General features: G+C 42.6%; 1 protein-coding gene across 2 annotated transcripts in view; it reads right to left on the bottom strand.

The window, feature by feature from the left end:
- LOC129697360 (calcium and integrin-binding family member 4-like) overlaps positions 1-19,293 on the bottom strand; it is a 65,668-nt gene that overhangs the window by 13,552 nt on the left and 32,823 nt on the right. For both annotated transcript variants that reach the window (XM_055635824.1, XM_055635825.1), the window contains exon 4: positions 6,041-6,188. In XM_055635824.1, the coding sequence (XP_055491799.1) occupies positions 6,041-6,188 (148 nt within the window). The remainder of the gene's footprint in view (positions 1-6,040; positions 6,189-19,293) is intronic.

Below are 19,293 nucleotides of genomic sequence, written 5' to 3'. Positions count from 1 at the left end.
TTGTGCTACGGTTTTAGTTGAATAAAGGTTATGATAGTATTGGAGAAATCTATCATTTATGTCCTTGGGCATTTTTAATAATTGTCCTGTCTCTGTTCTAATTTTATGAATTATTTTTCCCCTTCCATTTTTCGTAACTGGCGTGCTAATAGTTTTTGTGGTTTGTCTCCAAATTCAAAATGTAATTGTTTAGTTTTTTGATAAAGTTTTATTACTTGTTCTGAATACATTTTATTTAATTTATATTACATAATTTTTGTTCGGCATGGACTTGTAGGGCCGAGATGGCCTGTTTCCGTGCTGTAATTGTTATATTTCAATACAGCAATTTTATTATGTTTTAACGTAGATGGCATTCTCGCATTTTCTATATCTAGTTGCTTGATTTCACTTTCCAATGTTTGTTGCTTAATCCTGTTCTCTTTATTATAAAATGCTTGAGCAGAAATTAATGTACCTCGAACATACGCTTTGAACGTTTCCCACATAAGAGAAGTAGGTGTGTCAGGGTTGTCATTTACCTAAAAAAATATTTGAATCTGTTTAATAATATATTCCTGGCATGATCTTTCGTTCAAAATTTGTGGGTTAAATCTCCAATATGCTTGTTTCTCGGACATTCCATTTAATTTAATCATGAATGTTACAGGTGCGTGATCTGAGATTATAATGTTATGGTATTTTGAATTATAAGTAAATGGGATAAACGTAGAGTCAACTAAAAAATAATCTATTCTTGAGTATGTTTTGTGTACTGGTGAGTAAAATGAATATTCCCGTCCAGTTGGGTTTTCTATTCTCCAGACATCCTTAATATTAGTGGTATTAATAAATGAATTTAAAAATACACTTGATTGAGATTTTGCTTTTTTTTGCCTTGATGATCTATCTAAGTATGAATCTAATGTACAATTGAAGTCTCCTCCAATTATTAATTTATATTGTGTAAATTCAGGAATTTTATTAAATGTTTTATTAAAAAACGTGGGGTTATCAAAATTAGGCCCATAAACATTAAGAAGGATCACTTTTTCTCCATTTAACTCTCCAACTAATATAATATATCTACCATCAATATCCACTATTGTTGAAGAGTTCGTAAAAGGTATTCCTTTACGAATTACTATTGCAACTCCTCTGGACTTGTGGGAAAAGGAGGAATGATATGATTCAGCGATCCACTTAGCTTTAAGTCTATGTTGAGATTCCTTTTTAGGGTGTGTTTCTTGAAGAAATATTATATCTGTTTTGATTAAATTTAGATGTGCCAAAACTTTACTTCTCTTAATTGGTCCATTCATTCCCTTGACATTCCAACTACAAAATGTTATTCCCTGACCCCCTCTTGTCATGTTAACATCTTGCATATTGTTTCTAAGGTGGTCTATAACCGAGCAGAAGGTACAACACATAGAACCTGACCCTGCTCCCGAACCTCAAATAGATGAATTTAAAATCATATACATCGCTCTTCCGAACACATCTCCTTGTATTAGTCTTATTTTTCCATTCAAACATTAAGTTATAAAAATATTTAAAGTGAAAAAAGTGATAGAGTTGATTAATGTAGAGTGAAAGAAAAGGAACTACATCTACAATTAGTGTAGTTAGTGATAGCCACACTAACGTGGCTAGAATTCTAAAGACTTCCGTAGCCTTTGTAAAAAAAAAAAAAATTCCCAGCTCCGTGCCCGAAGAAAAAAAAAAAGATTATTTCTAACATTCAAATAACTTCTTTGGGAGTAACAAACTTATTTACATACCCATACATACACACACACAATATATATATATATATATATATATATATATATATACCCATATGTATACATATATAAGCACGTAACCCTGCAGAAAAGTTCAAGAATAGCAAAAATTCACAATGTTATTATTCTCTACATATCATATTAATTTTTTCGCTGAATCTATAAATTTAATTTTAAATTGAAAAATAAAGAAAAAAACCGTCAAACTTTATTATGATGTAGGCTAATTTACCTCTTACTAATTTACCTATTTATTCTATATCCTGAAAAGGAACCAAATTCCTCTATTAAATTTAATATATTTGGTAAGCTGATTTGCGATTTTGTAATGTATAATAATACGTTATCTGCATATAATGACATTTTATTATTTGAGTGTTTGGTATTATAACCATGGATATTCAGATGCATTCTTATACTTTCTGCTAGAGGCTCTATCACAAGAGCAAATAGCAGGGGTGATAATGCACATCCCTGCCTATTGCCCCTGGATAGTTGAAATTTCTAAGATAGTATATTATTGGTCAGTATTCTAGCAGTCGGCTTGTCATATAATAATTTTACCCATGAGATAAAATTCTCTCCCATTTGAAATTTTTGCCATACTTTAAAAAGGTATTGGTTATATGGTTATATTGCCATTCCACTTGGTCAAATGCTTTTTCTGCGTCCATGAAATAATTGATAAATCTTCTTCTTCAGTTTTATGTGAGTGCATTATATTAAACAAACGTCTCAAATTGTTAAATGAATATCTCTTGGGTATAAACCCCGTTTGATCCGCATTTATTAATTTACTAACATATTTACCCAATCTTCTCGCCAGGGTCTTCGCTAATATTTTGTGATCTGTATTTAACAGTGCTATGGCTCTATATGAACCAGGTTCTTCTAGATCTTTATCTTTTTTAGGTATAAGTGTAATAGTTGATTCGGCTAGTGTTTCTGGTAGTGTCTGTTCTTTAAAAGCGTGTGTGTATAATTTTTGTAAGCGCGGTGAGATTATCTCGTAAGATCTTTTATAGCATTCATTACTAAAGCCATCCGGTCCTGGCGTTTTGCCGTTCTTCAACGAGTTTATTGTTTCCTTTATTTCTTTAACTGAAACTTGAGCTCCTAATTCCTCTTGTTCCAACAGATTGAGTTTTGGGAGATTACAATTGTCTACAAAATTTACGATTTTAGTGTTATCTGCTGAAGTTTTAGATGTATATAAGTTTTGATAAAATTGAGCAAATCTTTTATTAATGTCTTTAGGTAATGTTAACAATTCGCCTTTATCTGATTTAATTTTGGTAATCGTATTTTCCTTTTCCCATTTTTTCAGTAGACGTGCTAGAAGTTTATGTGGTTTATCACCGAATTAAAAAATGTCCTGTTTTGTAATTTGAAATAGTCTTATTACTCTTGCAGGTAAAATTTTGTTTAGTTTGAATTTCAATATTGTTATCTTATTATGTTTGTCTATGGTTGGGTCTTTAGCATTATCTAGATCCAATTGTCTAATTTGTTCTTCTAGCTGCAATTGTATTATTCTTTTTATTTTGAAAAGCTTGATATTAAATTATAACTCCTTTGATAAATGCCTTAAAAGCTTCCCATAATAAAGAGGGTGAAATACCTGGAGTGTCGTTAGTCTCTAAAAAAAAATCCATCTGTTGTTTTAAATATGTACAACTTTGTGGATTGTTTAGAATTTGGGGGTTAAACCTCCAAAACGATTTTTTATCAGACATTCCTTCTAGTTTTAAGAAAAAAGTTAGCGAGGAATGATCAGAAATTATGCTATTATGATATTTGGGATTAATTGTATACGGAATTAATTTTGTATCCACTAGAAAATAGTCGATACGTGAATAAGTTTTATGTACCGTTGAGTAAAAGAGTATTCCCTTCCAACTAGATTAGCAATCCTCCATACATCTGTTATGTTTGTGTTTTTTATATATGTATTTAGGAGTTCACTGGTTTTAGATTTTATATTAATCCTCTTTTGCTTTGCAGATTTATCCAGATATGGATCTAAAACGCAATTGAAAACTCCCCCAATTATCACATTTTGATAATTAAACTGAAATTATATCCAGAATTTCATTAAAGAATTGATGATTCTCAAAGTTAGGAGCATAAATATGTATCATAGTAAGTGGGGTAGAATGAATCTCTCCCGTGACTATAACATACCTCCCTCCCCTCTTTATCTGTTATAATATTCTGATTTAAATGGTATACCTTTACGAATAATAATTGTCTTGCCTCTAGATTTAGAAATAAATTAAGAGTAATATGTTTGCCCGATCCAATTTTCCTTCAATCTAGTCTGAGCTTGACGTTTCAAATGTGTTTCCTGTAGGTAAATTAAGTCAGAGTTGAGTGATTTTAGTTGAGCGAAAATCTCACCCCTTTTAATTGGCTCGTTTGCGCCCCTTATATTCCAGCTACAAAACGTGATTCCTCCAGTTTTCTTTTGTTTATCGTCTTGCATTGTGAATCATTTTGATACCTTTAAGTCATATGGTGCAACACAATACCTCAGACCTCTAGGTGTTGGGTGATCATCCCCGACTATTAGATTTTGTTGGCATATCCCTTTCAAAATAAACCTTAAAAACGACAGAAAAGTGTAATGTGATATAGAAATTAAAAAAAAGTGATATTATAGTATCTAAAAATAAGGATACTATAAAAAAAATAACAAGTTCTTAAGAACTTCCGTAGATGTTAATTTACATTTAGCTCCGCGCCCTTGACCAAATATTGTAAGAAGGAAGAAAGGCCAGTTCAAAACTGAGTGATATATATATTTAAAAAAAACTTTGAATCTGTATATCTAAATGCATCTTCAAATAATCTAGCATTAAATATATATCAATATACCAATATATACTAACAATTATTACATTTTACTTCCCAGTTAGGTCCCAGTCTCTTATATTAGACAACAGCAGGTTGAAAGGGGTTAACCAGAATCAGGCTCTGGGCTATCTGCCAAGTGTCTGAGTCTCCTCCCCTCCACTTACGCACAACTGGAGCTGAATCTGTAATATGTGTTTTCGTTTGTTAGTATGATAGTAATATATATCGATACATTTAGCTCATTATCCTAAATCTAGAGATTAATTAACACTATGAAATAACCCCCGCCTCCCTCCCCCCCCGGAGGAGTTAGTCATTATTACATTGTACTAATTCATATTAGATTGCTATTGCTAAGTTAATTCAATTACTTAATTACTTATATGTTAGTATAAGATTATGAGATTTTTTAATTCATAAATTTTTGTTTTCAAGTCCATTTGTATTAATTTTCCATGTTCCACTGCTCCGCTTTGTTTTTAAATGAAACATAAAGTTCGACCTTGGATTAACATTCCAGGGAGATAAAATGTCTAGCCATCGCCTCGTGTAAAATTCCGCCATCTTAACGAGAGCATTTTCTTTTATTAAAAAGTCATATCTTCACCGCTTCCCCTCTGCCGATATTATAAAGGACCAACTCCTGATAATCGTGCTGTTTACTTATGTGTCGGTCTCCTTTACAATTTCTTGTGCATATTTAAATGCCTCTTCTGGGTCAGTGAAGGCACGTTCCACACTCTTATAAGTAATCCTCATTTTTGCAGGGTACATTACTCCGTATCTTACACTTTGGATTCCTTTCATAATGTGTCTTGTCTTTGTGAACATGTCCTTTTTTTTTGGCTATTTCTGCTGGGTAGTCTCGAAAGAATCTCAAATTGTCCTCTTCAAACATCAAATTTGTTCCGAATGGAATTTGTTTCATATCTTCCAGAGCTGAAATGTCGTGAAATTTCACTATGATCTGTCTTGGAGGGGCTCCTAGCCTTGATTGAGCTCGACGAACCCGATGAGCCACATCTATTCTCGGATTGTCAGACAGCTTAAATACTTGTTTAAGTAAGTTGGCAGCGAACTCCCGTCATACTTTATGATGTAGTCACCCATAGTTTATAATTTTATAATTATAACTAAAGTTCTAAGTGCTTCATACAACAGAGTCAAAGCAGTGTTTTGGTTATAGAACTAACTCAAGCCATGACCCACAACTTATTTTTGGTATGCTAAACCAACTTGTTATCCAGCTGAGATTTGAATAAAAATGGGAATTTTCTCCACCATGCATTAAGCTTGACCACATTCTTCTTTGTTAAATAACATACATTGTAGTGATTTCCTATCCAGTATTAACATGAAAGTTAATCACTTTTGATTATCGTTTAGGCTCAAATTAAGAAAAAAAAGTGAAAACATACCAAAGATTTGAAATGCATAGTCAATTTTTACAGAAAGTGATGCAGTTTCACTAAAGGCCGAGAACAGATCCAGGAAGTCTTCAAATGAAAATAATCCATTTTCATGTGTACTAAACACCTTGCAGATTTTGTCTCGAAATGGATTCACCTGTTTAAAATAATCATGGGTGATTTCGACCATATCTTAATAGGTGAACATTAAATTTTTAACCATTTCTAATAAGATTATTAATGCTTACATTTGCTTTTCTTTCTGCTGAGAACAAAATAAATTCTGCTTCTTTTCCATCTGGTGAGAAAGTGCTTGTGGAGCCAGAGCTTGGGGCTGGAAACATGGTTAGAGATATGGCCTGAGCTGGGGTTTGGGACCATGATAAAGCATAATGGCCAATAGATGTGTAAAAGGCTTGCATTTTAAGAAATCCAGCAACTGAACAGAGCAGAGGTAATGCCGATTCTTGCTGACCTTAATGTACTTATATGCATGGTGCAAAACCTTTTTCATGACACTCTAATTTAGTAGTGAATGTTTAATATTTGACATGCTATCTCCTTTGACGCGTGAAGAGTTTCTGCAATTTAGAAGTATAAGGAAAGGGATCTTTAATCATAAAACATCGTAAAATGTTTAACTGCACGTGTTTCATAGGTGTACAGCAAATGATTCAATTGATTGTGGCTGCATCTCAATAGGCATTGCTTCTCTGTGAGGTCAAAGTACATCTAGCAAAATAGATTTATGTTATCAAGTAGTTTAAAATCTCAGATTATACTTCAATAAAGTCTGAGCTGCTCGTTGCTTCCATCGGTGATACACAGAAAAACAGCCTAAAGGCAGCCATTGGCCCATTTTCTCAGTCTATAAATTACTCTGCCCAATACCTCCTGTCCACTATTAATTTAAATGTGGCTGTAAAGATGAGCGAGTCATTAATTGTAACCATTTTGTCTCATGCTGTACAATAACATTAAAATGCTGATTGGCAATTAAACACTGGTATAATGCATATGCAATTTTTGTTAATGAAATTAAATTTAATTATGAGGAAAGCCTGATTTGATCTTCTACTGCCTGTGGAAATCCTGCTGAAGAACATACAAGGTGGAGACATCTGACCTCTTCTTTGCTGTGCTGATATGACCAACAATAATTTTATACTGCATGTAACAAGAATACCAAGTATATCAAGTAAAAAATGCAAATCAGCTTACAATAATGTCACTGGAGTATGCTTTTTAACTCCACTTCTACTCTTAGGTGGCCTGTACACAACTCCCACTAGCGTTTTCTGCCCCTTAGTGTTTCGCAGCTCTACCCATATCGATTCCACATCCTCCAAGCTAATGTCCTTCCTTTCAATTGCGTTCATCTCCATTCTAACCAGCAACGCTACCCCACCTCCTTTTGCTTTCTGTCTATCCCTCCTGAATATTGAATATCCCTGGATGTTCAGCTCCCAGCCTTGGTCACCCTGGAGCCATGTCTCCGTGATCCCAACTATATCATATTCATTAATAACTATCTGCACATTCAATTTGTCCACCTTATTATGAATGCTCCTTGCATTGAGACACAAAGCCTTCAGGCTTGTTTTTACAACACTCTTACCCCTTATACAATTATGTTGAAAAATGGCCCTTTTTGATTTTTGCCCTGGTTTTGTCTGCCTGCCACTTTTACTTTTCACCTTGCTACCTATTGCTTCTACCCTCATTTTACACCCCTGTCTCTCTGCTCATGCACCCACCCCTCTGCCACATTAGTTTAAATCGTTCCCAACAGCACTAGCAAACACTCCCCCAAGGACATTGGTTCCATTCCAGCCCAGGTGCAGACCGTCCTGTTTGTTCTGGTCCCATCTCCCCAGAACTGGTTCGAATGCCCTAGAAATTTGAATCCCTCCCCCTTGCAACATTTTTCAAGCCACGTGTTCATCTGCAATATCTTCCTATTTCTACTCTGATTAGCACGTGGCACTGGTAGTAATCCAGAGATTATTACCTTTGAGGTCTTACTTTTAAGTTTCTCCTAGCTCCCTAAATTCACCTTGTAGGACCTCATCCCGTTTTTTACCTATATCGTTGGTGCCAATGTGCACCACGACAACTGGCTGTTCACTCTCCCCTTCCAGAATGTTCAGCAGCCGTTCAGTGACATCCTTGACCCTTGCACCAGGGAGACAACATACCATTTTGGAGTCTCGTTTGTGGCCGCAGAAATGCCTATCTATTCCCCTTACAATTGAATCCCCTATTACTATAGCCCTTCCACTCTTTTTCCTCACCTCCTGTGCCGCAGAGCCACCCATGGTGCCATGAACTAGGCTGCTGCTGCCTTCTCCTGATGAGCCATCTCCCCCAACAGTGTCCAAAATGGTATATCTGTTTAGGAGGGAAGTGACGTCAGGGGACTCCAGCACTACCTGCCTACTGCTACGTTGGCTAATGGCCACCCGCTCCCTCTCTATCCGCTTAACTTTTACCTGCGGTGTGACCAACTCACTGTACGTGCTATTCACGACTTTCTCAGCATCGTGGATGCTCCAGTATAAATCCAACCACAGCTCCAATCGTTCAATGCGGTCTGTTTAGGAGCTGCAGCTGGACACACTTCCTACACACGTAGTCACCAGGGACACCAACCATATCCCTGATCTCCCACATGTTGCAGGATGAGCAAACCATGGGGCCGATCTCAACTGACATGGCTTGCCCCCAAATTAAATCAACTCACTCCATAAAAATCTTAATCCTTCACACTGTACCTTTACTAAAAAGCACTGTACCCTTAACTCACTGTACCCATAACTCACTGTACCCTTAACTCACTGTATCCTTAACTCACTGTCCCCTTAACTCACTGTACCCATAACTCACTGTGCCCTTAACTCACTGTACCCTTAACTCACTGTACCCTTAACCAGAAATGCAAACCTGGGGTTGTTCCCAATCAACTGTTTCCTCTAGTCCGCTTCCACCAATCAGCGGCTTCCACCAGACCACTTCCTTTGAAGTGTGATGGAACGTTACAGATTGGATACTCTTCTTGCTCCAACGGCTCATGGCCCTCTGTGAAAGCAAGCCCCGCACTCGATTTTTAAACTCACCGCCCGGAAACTCCTCCTCTTGCTCCAACGGCTCCTGGCCCTCAGTTGATGGCTGTGTGGGTGAGTGGTGGAATATTGCGGTGGGGGAACGGGCCCAATGGGTTCGCACTTGGTCTAGTCTTCTATCTATCTTTCTATATCTCTATCTCTATAGCACTAAAACTCTCATCTTGTTTGTTTGTCCGTTTGTTTTCCTGGTTTGTATTTGCGCAAAAACGGTACATGGTAGCACTACAATTATTGGCCCACCTTACTCACCATTGTCCTGTGATGTAAATTAAACAACTTTTTTTTTAAAAGTGCCCCCACTTGTCATGCCCCCACTAGCCGTCTTTACTTGACAGGCATCACAAAGGATACCCCACGGGTTCTCAGTGCGGCATTTGCACAATTTCAGACCGCCACCTTTGTTTCCCATCACAATGGCGACCCAACGGCTCCACGGGTACGTTTCCTTCTATTTTAATTTCTGCCCCCCCCCCCCGGTCCTGGGTTGGGGTTGGAGCCGGAGCGGGGGCCGGGAGAGGCTGCACCGGGTACCCTCAGCCTCTCCCTCCCCGATTCCAGGACCCGCACCCCACCCCCCCCCCCCCCCCCCCAACAGCCCCCGCCTCAAGCCCTCCCCCTCCCTGGCTCCAACAGGTCCCACTTGGTCTAGTATAACTATATAACTAAAACTCTCATCTGTTTGTTAGTTTGTTTGTACCTATATTTGTGGGCGAAACTCCACAAAAACGGTACACGATATCGCTACCATTTTAGGCGCACCTTACTCACCAATGTCCCGTGATGTGTTGTAGCAAGTTTCATTCAGATTGATGTAATGTTTTACAAGTTATTGACATTTCAAACTTTACAAAAATCACTTTTCCACTTGCCCTCCCCGTCAGCCGCATTTGATGTCACAATGGTACGCCGAATTTCCTTTTTTTTTTAAATCGTGATTTTCATTGACGTTGATTTTATTCTAAAAATATATCTGTTTTAATCAAATTCTTCCGTTTTCATTAACAGCTAACTGTGATTAGGTTATTTTAAAGGAAAAAAAAGGTGATTTTCATTCAGAAGTTCATTTAAAATAACCGCGATTTTCTGGGGGGGGGGGGGGGGGAGGGGGGAATAGAGGGGAGGTGAGTGGGGGGGGGGAGCAGGGGGATAGAGGGGGGTAGGGACGATGTGGGAGGGGAAAGGGGGGAGGAGGGGGATAGAGGAAGAGGAGGGGGGTGGGGAAGGTAGGGAGCGGGGGATAGAGGGAGAGGAGGGCAGTGGCAGAGGTGAGGAGGGAGGTGGGATGGGGGGAGGTGAGGAATTGGGGAGCAGGGGGATAGAGGGAGAGGTGGGGTGTAAGGAGGGGAGAGGTGTTATGGAGGAGGAGAAGAATGACTGAGGGTAGGGGATAGGAGAGGGGGAAGAAGGGGAGGGTGAAGAGGAGGGGGAGGGAGTGTTGAGGGATGATGGGGAATGGAGGAGGATAAAGGTAGGAAGAGCGATGGTGAGGTAATAGAGGGGAGGGGAGGGAGGGGGTGAGGGGAGGAAGCAGGGGAGGGTTGGTGGAGGGTGGGGAGGAGGATAATGGAGGACTGAAGAGGGAGAGTGACATGCATTCGCATTGATCTTATATTTTACAGGTTATTACCATTTTGAACATTAAAAACGTCGCAGTCGCTCTCCCACTTGCCAGCCGCACGTGCGCAGTTGGGGGAGGGTTGCTGTGACTCGCGTCACAACGGGGATCTCTGGCATCACAACAGGAATCCGTCAGTCGCGCCTGCGCAGTTGGGGGCTATGGGTCAGTGGTGGAATATTGCCTTGGGGGACCGGGCCCAACGGGTCCGCACTTGGTCTAGTTTTAATTAAAAACGAAATAAATGCTTTCTTGTGGATCAGGATGGGGCAAGGGTGTAAATCTATTTCACAGGTGTTACTGAAGCACACAAGCTAATCATGGAACAAAGGGGAAAGAAATACCTAAAGATTGGAGGCAATGCACTTACGCCTGTAGATGATGAAGGTCCTCGATGTGATGTGCTGGGAATGCTATTAATTATTCAAAGCTGCATAAAGACCACCTGTTCCATGGGAACATATCATTGCCATTATGGTTGCGTTCCTGGATCTCACCACAGCGTTCCCATGTTGCTCTCTTAAAGCAACTATAATAGTTCAGTGATATAGTGAGGAAACTGGCCCTTCAGTCCACCGATTCTGTGTCGACCAGCGATCCTCGTACACTAGCACTATCCTACACACTAGGGTCAATTTACAAATTTTTACTGAAACCTATTAATTTACAAACCTGTACGTCTTTGGAATGTGGGAAGAAACAGGAGCACCCGGAGAAAACCCACACGGTCACAGGGAGAACTTACAAACTTGGTACAGACAGCACCAAGAGTCAGGATCAAACCTGGGTCTCTGGTAATGTAAGGCAGCAACTCTACCATTGTACTACCATGCCATTAGTTAATCAAGAGTCATGAGTGTATTATTGTCATATGTCCCAAAACTGAACAATGAAATTCATTCACAGAACAACAGATATGTAAACGTAGAACAGGTCTACCACCAATTTTCTGGCAACACGTGGTCCGCACCTCCTTTAATCCAGACAAAATTATGAGAGCCCACTTCAAATTTTTCCCTAAAGTCCCGCCTCGGCCGGGTCAGATGGCCGATCTCAACCGCATTTGTTAAAATTTGAATTACTTCCTCCAAGAATTTGTTGGAATTCTTTGAGGAAGTAACATACAGAATAGACAAAGGAGAGTCAGTAGCTGTTGTTTACTTGGATCAGAAGGCCTTTGATAAGGTGCTGCAAGTGAGGCTGCTAAACAAAATAGGAGCCAATGGTGTTAAAACCAAAGTACTAGCATGGATGGAAGATTCGCTGACTGGCATATGGCAACGAGTGGGAATAAAGGGGCTTCTATTAGTTGGTTGCTGACGACTAGTGGTGTTATGTAGGGTCGTTGTTGGGTCATCTACTTTTCACGTTATATGCTAATGATCTGGATGATGAAATTGGTGGCTTTATGGCTAAGTTTGCAGATGATACGAAGATAAGTGGAGGAGCAGTTGGTGTTGAAAAACCAGGGAGTCTGCAGAAGGATTTGAGTAGGCAAAGAAGTGGAAAATGATTTAAAGGTAGCAAAGTGTACAGTCATGCAATTTGGTAGAAGAATAAAGGCATGGACTATTTTCTAAATCGGGAGAGCATTTAGAAATCAGAGGTGTTTGTGCAGGATTCCCAAAAGATTAATTTGTAGGTTGAGACAGTAGTAAGAAAGGCAAATGCAATGTTAGCATTCGTTTCAAGAGGACAAGAATATTAAAACAGGGACATAATGCTGAGGCTTTCAGGCAATGTTTAAACCTCATTGGAATATCGTGAGCACTTTTGGGCCCCTTATCTGAGGAAGAATGTCGAGAGCATCGAGAGGTTTACAGGAATGATCCCAGGGATGATTGGGTTAATGTATGAAGAATGTTTGATCGCTCTGGGCCTGTACTCACTGGTGTTCAGAAGAATGAGGGGGGGGATGTCTCATTGAAACCTACTGAATAATGAAAGGCCTAGAAAGTGTAAGGATGTTTCCAGTGGGAGAGTTTAGGACAAGAGGGCACAACCTCAGAATAAAAGAATGTACCTTTAGAAAGGAGACAAGGAGGAATGTCTTTAGTTGGAGGTGGAGGTGGTGAACCTGTGCAATTCAGTGGTACAAACGGCTGTGGAGGCCAAGTCATTGTTTTTTTTTAAAGCAGCGATTGATAGGCTTCTTGATTAGTAAGGCCATCAAAGGTTACCAAGGGAAAGCAGGGGATTGGGGTTGAGAGGGAAAAATAGATCAGCCACGATTGAACGGTGGAGCAGACTTGATGGGCCAAATGGCCTAATTCTGACCTAATTCTGCTCCCATGTCCTATAATCTTATGTATTGCATGGTGATTGTGAACTGGCCAGGTTAAAATATTTTTATGTATGTTCAACTGGTCATTACTGAGTTAGTTGATCAAAAGTAAATCTTAGAAGGTGATTGGTGCAAATGATCTCAATAGTCAATGGGGTAGCACAGTGGCGCAGCGGTTAAGTTGCTGCCTTACAGTGCCAGAGACCCAAGTTTGAGCCTGATTATGGGTGTTGTCTGTAAGGGGTTTGTACTTTCTCCCTATGGATTTTCTGCGGGTGCTCTGGTTTCTTCCCACATTCCAAAGACATGACAGTTTGTAGGTTGATTGACTTCAGTAAAAAAATCATAAATTGTCCCAAGTGAGTAGGATAATGCTAGTGTATAGGGTGATCACAGGTTGGCGCTGACTCGTTGGGCCGAAGAGCCTGTTTCCTCGCTATATTTCTAAAGTCTAAAGTCACTTACCTGTGAGTTTACTACAGGTGCACAACCTGCGGCCATTTTTTCAGTCCTTGAAGAAAGGTCCTTGAAGACGTTCACCGAGGGTGGCCAGCAGAGGTGACAGCGGAACCTCCAGTCGGTCCTCGAAGAAAGGGGAACTAAATCCCCATTCATAAAAGAGAGGTGAGGGTATATTGCGCGGGAGGGTTAATCATTGACAATCTGCTGCTGCCTGCCCGCTGAGTTAAAAAGTTCCCACGGTAGACTAACGATACAGTGTATCATGAGTCTTGCGTGGGAACGTTTTAACTCAGCTGGCAGGCAGCAGCAGATTGTCGCTCCCTTCAGTTTCACCCCACCTACACCCCTCTGCTTCCTGGCCGTGTAGGTGACCCCTTCCCTCCCCTCTCCAGTTCCCCGCCCATTGCACCGGCGCGGGGGCTTTGCACTGTCTTCACGTCGGCGATGCCAGCATACAATGCCAGTCACCAGAGACGTCAGGACCAACGGGTCACCGACCCCCAGGCCCACTGCAAGCACGGAGATCCCAGAGACCCACAGCCAGCAGCAGCCCAGCCCCGTTCCAACTCCAGAGGAACACGTTTCCCGTAGGGACAGAAGCTGATGGCGTGCAAGGTACGTTTTGTTCTTGGGGTTGCAGATGAGGGGGCGCAGCTCGGGCTGTGACGCCTCCGGCCACCCCCCTGTACAGGAGCTGAGACTGGGAACTGTATCGCCCTTGCAGGTGAGCAGGAGAGTGGGGTTGTTTGCAGTTGCAGAGGGAGGGGGCAAGGGCGGTACAGTTCAGTCTCAGCTCCTGTCCAGGGGGGTGGCCGGAGACGTCAGGACCAACGGGACACCGACTGCAAGCACGGAGCTCCCGGAGACTGACAGCCAGCAGCAACTCTAGCCCAGCCCCGTTCCAACTCCAGAGGAACCCGGGTTGCGGATGAGGGGGCGCAGCTCGGGCTGTGGGCGAACTGCCACTTGTTGCCGTAGCGGCCCATCGGGGAGCGGGTTCTGTTGGTCCTGACGTCTCCGGCCACCCCCCTGTACAGGAGCTGAGACTGGGAACTGTACCGCCCTTGCCCCCTCCCTCTGCAACTGCAAACAACCCCACTCTCCTGCTCACCTGCAAGGGCGGTACAGTTCCCAGTCTCAGCTCCTGTACAGGGGGGTGGCCGAAGACGTCAGGACCACCAGAAGCCGCTCCCCGATGGGCCGCTACGGCAACAAGTGGCAGTTCGCCTACAGCCCGAGCTGCGCCCCCTCATCGGGACACCGACCCCCAGGCCCACTGCAAGCACGGAGATCCCAGATCAGCAACTCCAGCCCAGCCCCGCTCCAACTCCAGAGGAACACGCTCCCCGTAGGGGCAGAAGCTGATGGTGTGCAAGGTACGTCTTGTTCTTGGGGTGGCGCAGCTCGAGCTGTGGGCGAACTGCCACTTATCGCCGTAGCAGCCCATCGGGGAGCGGATTCCTCTGGAGTTGGAGGGACAGGGAGACACAGCGGCTTTTGAGAATGGTGGGCAATCACTTCCAAAGTTCTGCCCACACAGTCAGTACACCTCTCCTATACTTGCCTCCCGCACTAAGATTATCTCGCAGAGAATGATCCCAGCCTAACCCTCCCTATTCTCTCCTATTCTGCAAGAAAAAACTACATTGAAGACTCAAACTCGCGATCGAGTAACTGCCGGGATCGAGGCGCAAATTCGTGACCTTGCGGATATGAGCCGAGCACTCTACCACTGAGCCAGCCGTTAAAATCTACGCTAAAAATCTTCCAATCCGAAAGCCGAAAAATTCCGAATTACGAAAAGTGTCTGGTCCCAAGGTTTTCGGATAAAAGGTTGTGCACCTGTACTTACATTTATCTATTAATTGATAGTGGAAACTGTTCACGAATGTAATTATACAATGCAAATTACTTATTAAAAAGCAGATTATATGAATGATCATCACTATAATCCTCTGTAATTAAGCAGTTTAATAAAATCAAAGTCTAGCTCAAGACAGGAAAATTACTAATGGCCACTATCAAAATAGCCTAGAATGCGAGAAATAAATGAATGTGCTGTTCATAAAATTATCTATGCAATTAAAATCCTCAAAAATTAAAAACACCAACATGCAGCAAATCCAAAATAAAAACAGAAAATATTGGAAAAATATTCAGCAAGCAAGCCACGTTTGTGGGAAGTTAAAACAGGGGTGATTCTTCAGATTGCAAACCCTTTCAAATTGAAAAGGAGATAAATGAAGCTTGTAAAGCTGCAGGGAGGGTGGGTGAGGTTAACGTCTCTGATAGGGTACAACTAAGGTAAAATCAAGGGGATGAGCTGTAAATTAGGTTAAAATTAGGTGGCAGCTCCCAAGGGTCGGGCCATTCCACTATCGAAACCCTCGGCACGGGAACGGACTAGTCCAGTGGCGACCCTTAGCTGCAGGGATAAAGGGCAGGGGTTTAGGACCGATTGTTCTCTTGCAGACCCGACTGGACAAGAGTACAACAGCTAATAAAATTTCTCACGAAATACCTGGCTCTTTGCCTTCATTTCGGGCTTATCGCCGCTCCATTGTTGTCGTAATGGAGTCAAAAGACAGAGCCGCCCAGCCGTCCGCTTCACAGGCCGACCGGGCCCTGTCTCTCGACGCGGTCTCCGTTAAAATACCTACGTTCTGGACCGCCCTGCCTCGCATCTGGTTTCAGTAGGCGGAGGCCCAATTCCAGTTGCGGGACCTTACGGCGGACGACACCCACTACTTCTACCTGGTGGGGGCCCTCGACCAGAACACGGCCGGAGAAGTCTGGATGAGCCGATTGCACGTCCCCTGTCGTCCGTGGATTCCTGTTTTGCTCGGGACTTGGCTGTGTTTCCGGACATCCTGACCCCACAGTTCCGGTCGTCGACCCCCAAGCACGAGGTGGTGCGTTTCATATCAACTACCGGCCCACCCCTCCATGCACGAGCACGCCGCCTGATAAGCTACGTCTGGCACGGCAGGAGTTCTGCACGATGGAGTCCTTGGGGATCGTCCGCCCTTCAAACAACCCATGTGCGTCCCCACTCCACATGGTCCCCAAGGCAAGCGGGGGCTAGCGACCTTGCGGTGTTATCGGAAGCTGAATGCCGCTCTCACCGCAGACCGATACCCCGTGCCCCACATCCTGGACTTCAACACCGATTTGGCCGGGGCTACTATCTTCTCAAAAGTGGATTTGATGCTGGGCTATAACCAGATCCCGGTCCACCTGAAGGATGTGCCCAAGACAGCAATCATTACGCCATTTGGAATGTACGAGGTCGTGCGGATGCCGTTCGACCTTAAGAATGCCGCGCATCAACGGTTAATGGACGGGGTGTGTCACGGTCTCGAGTTTGTGTTTGTCTACCTCGACTGTAGATTGATGATGCATGTCAACCAATCACACACAAGCCAACATCACTAACTCTACCCCACTGTAACACTTATACTAACACTTGCTTCCAGCACGGTTCAGTTCGAGTAGCTAGGATGTACTGACAACCAACCATCCTTTATGTTGTTAAAGTCTCAGTGCTGATTAAAGATTAACTTGAATCACATGTCTGTCTGGTGTATGTCTACATGGCGTCAGAAGTGGTTTGATCCACTCCTGTATATTGGGTTTCTTTTATCTTTTTTGTGAGTTTTTCTTTTGCTTTATGATGGCCTCTTCTTGTCGAAAGCCTGACCCACTTGGCTTTGATGCGGATATCGGTGAACGTTGGCCTATGTTTGAAATTGATTACCGACACTACATGAACATTGCACACTGAAATGAACGAAACGCTGTCAAGGCCTCCCTCTTACTTAACCTTGCGGGTTAAGATGCCATTCAACGATCCAGAACATTCCTCTATGCTCCGGCTGCCCTTGGTGCCAACGGCCAGGTAATAACCCCATCTGAATCTCCCGACGACCCCAATATCCTGCTACGTAAACTAAGCCAGATCTGTGACCTGCCCTCAAATCACATTTTGGACAGGGCAAGGTTTTTCTCTCGTCGTCAGCTCCCTTGACTCGTTTATCTCAGATTTGATGTATATAGCCCAGCGAAGCCGATTCCAAGATATGCCAGTTGACCAGCTAACTGTTCAGTTAACAAGGGACATTCTAATGAATGGCATGAGCGACCAAAAGCTCAGATCAGCTTCTGAGAAAGCCAGATTTGACACTAGATGAGGCAGCGCATGCAGAACAGCAGAATTTATAGACCCTCTAGACAGTCCGCACGAAACCAAATCCATCAATCTGATGGGCCTCACTAGGCAGCGAGCTAACACAGATAACAGGCGATTTATGACCCAAGCAAGCCAGGCGGCTCACAGCGATCCTCAGAAGAGATGTCCTAACTGTAATTACTTACACAGTAGACAATCAGCATGTCCTGCATTTGGAAAATCATGCAATTATTGTAAAAAGTTAAACCACTTTGCATCTGCATGTCGGGCAGCAAGTCGGGCCCGTGGGAAGATTTTGCCCAGCTCCAAGTTTAATCTAAATTTTTTGCAAAGAGACAATAATAGTCTCACTCCTCAATACCAGCTAGAATCCGCCCCCGAACATAGCCCAATTAACTCGCAAGAGGATCCGACTGTTTACTCGTTACAGCATGCTACAGCTAAGAATTCTGATCCTACAGTGACGGTATCTGTAAACAATGTCGTCTTTGGAGCGAAATTGGATACGGGTGCAAAGGTCAATACAATGTCAATCAACCTCTTCAACAAGATTAAAATTAACGAGCCACTGATCAAGGACAGCTCCACTCTACATGCTTACGGAAGGGAGGTACTGGTTCCTCTGGGTAAAATCACCTTGGAATGTGTACTGGAAAAAACCACAAGGAATTTGACCATCTATGTTTTGAACTTTACTTCTATGACTCTGCTAGGCAATCGTGCCTGTCAGGAACTGCATATGTCGATGGACCCACTGAAAGAATTCCCTGATCTGTTTGATAACAAACTAGGCAAGCTGCCTGTGACCTACAAGATTATTACCAACCCTGATGTGACACCCGTCATCCGACCCCCCCACCGGTTGTCATTTGCCATGACTGACAGGGTTCATTCCAAGCTGAAGGACTTGGTCTCCATAGGCGTAATTGAAGCAGTCAGCGACCCCACCGACTGGGTCTCAACCATGATTGTCACAGTCAAGAAGGGAAAAAATGAAATCCATTAACCCGAAAGACCTGAACACTGCCATTAAGCGCCCATACCATCCCATGAAGACCGTCGAGGATGTTGCGGCAAAGATCGGAATGGCCACCCTATTTTCTGTCCTTGATGCAAAGAACTCTTTCTGGCATATACCGCTGGACAAGAAGTCGTCAAACCTCACCACATTTGCCACCCCATTTGGCAGATACAAGTTTCTGAGAATGCCATTCGGAATCACCTCCGCCAGTGAAGTATTCCAAAAAAACATGGAGCAGCTGTCTCTAAGCAGTCACTAACTCTACCCCACTGTAACACTTATACTAACACTTGCTTCCAGCACGGTTCAGTTCGAGTAGCTAGGATGTACTGACAACCAACCATCCTTTATGTTGTTAAAGTCTCAGTGCTGATTAAAGATGAACTTGAATCACATGCTGTGTCTGGTGTATGTCTACATCGACGATATCTTGGTGGACAGCCGCTCGGCAGGATCACTGTGCCCACCTCCGGCAGGTCTGCCAGCGGCTCAGTGAGCATTGTTTGGCTGTGAACCCCGCGAAGTGCCGGTTTGGGGTGAGCACCATTGACTTCCTCGGCCACTGC

The sequence above is a fragment of the Leucoraja erinacea genome, chromosome 5, assembly GCF_028641065.1.
Source record: "Leucoraja erinacea ecotype New England chromosome 5, Leri_hhj_1, whole genome shotgun sequence".
NCBI classification, from domain to species: domain Eukaryota; kingdom Metazoa; phylum Chordata; class Chondrichthyes; order Rajiformes; family Rajidae; genus Leucoraja; species Leucoraja erinaceus.
Note: the sequence above shows the minus strand (reverse complement) of the source record. Positions and strands in the feature narration are given on the sequence as shown.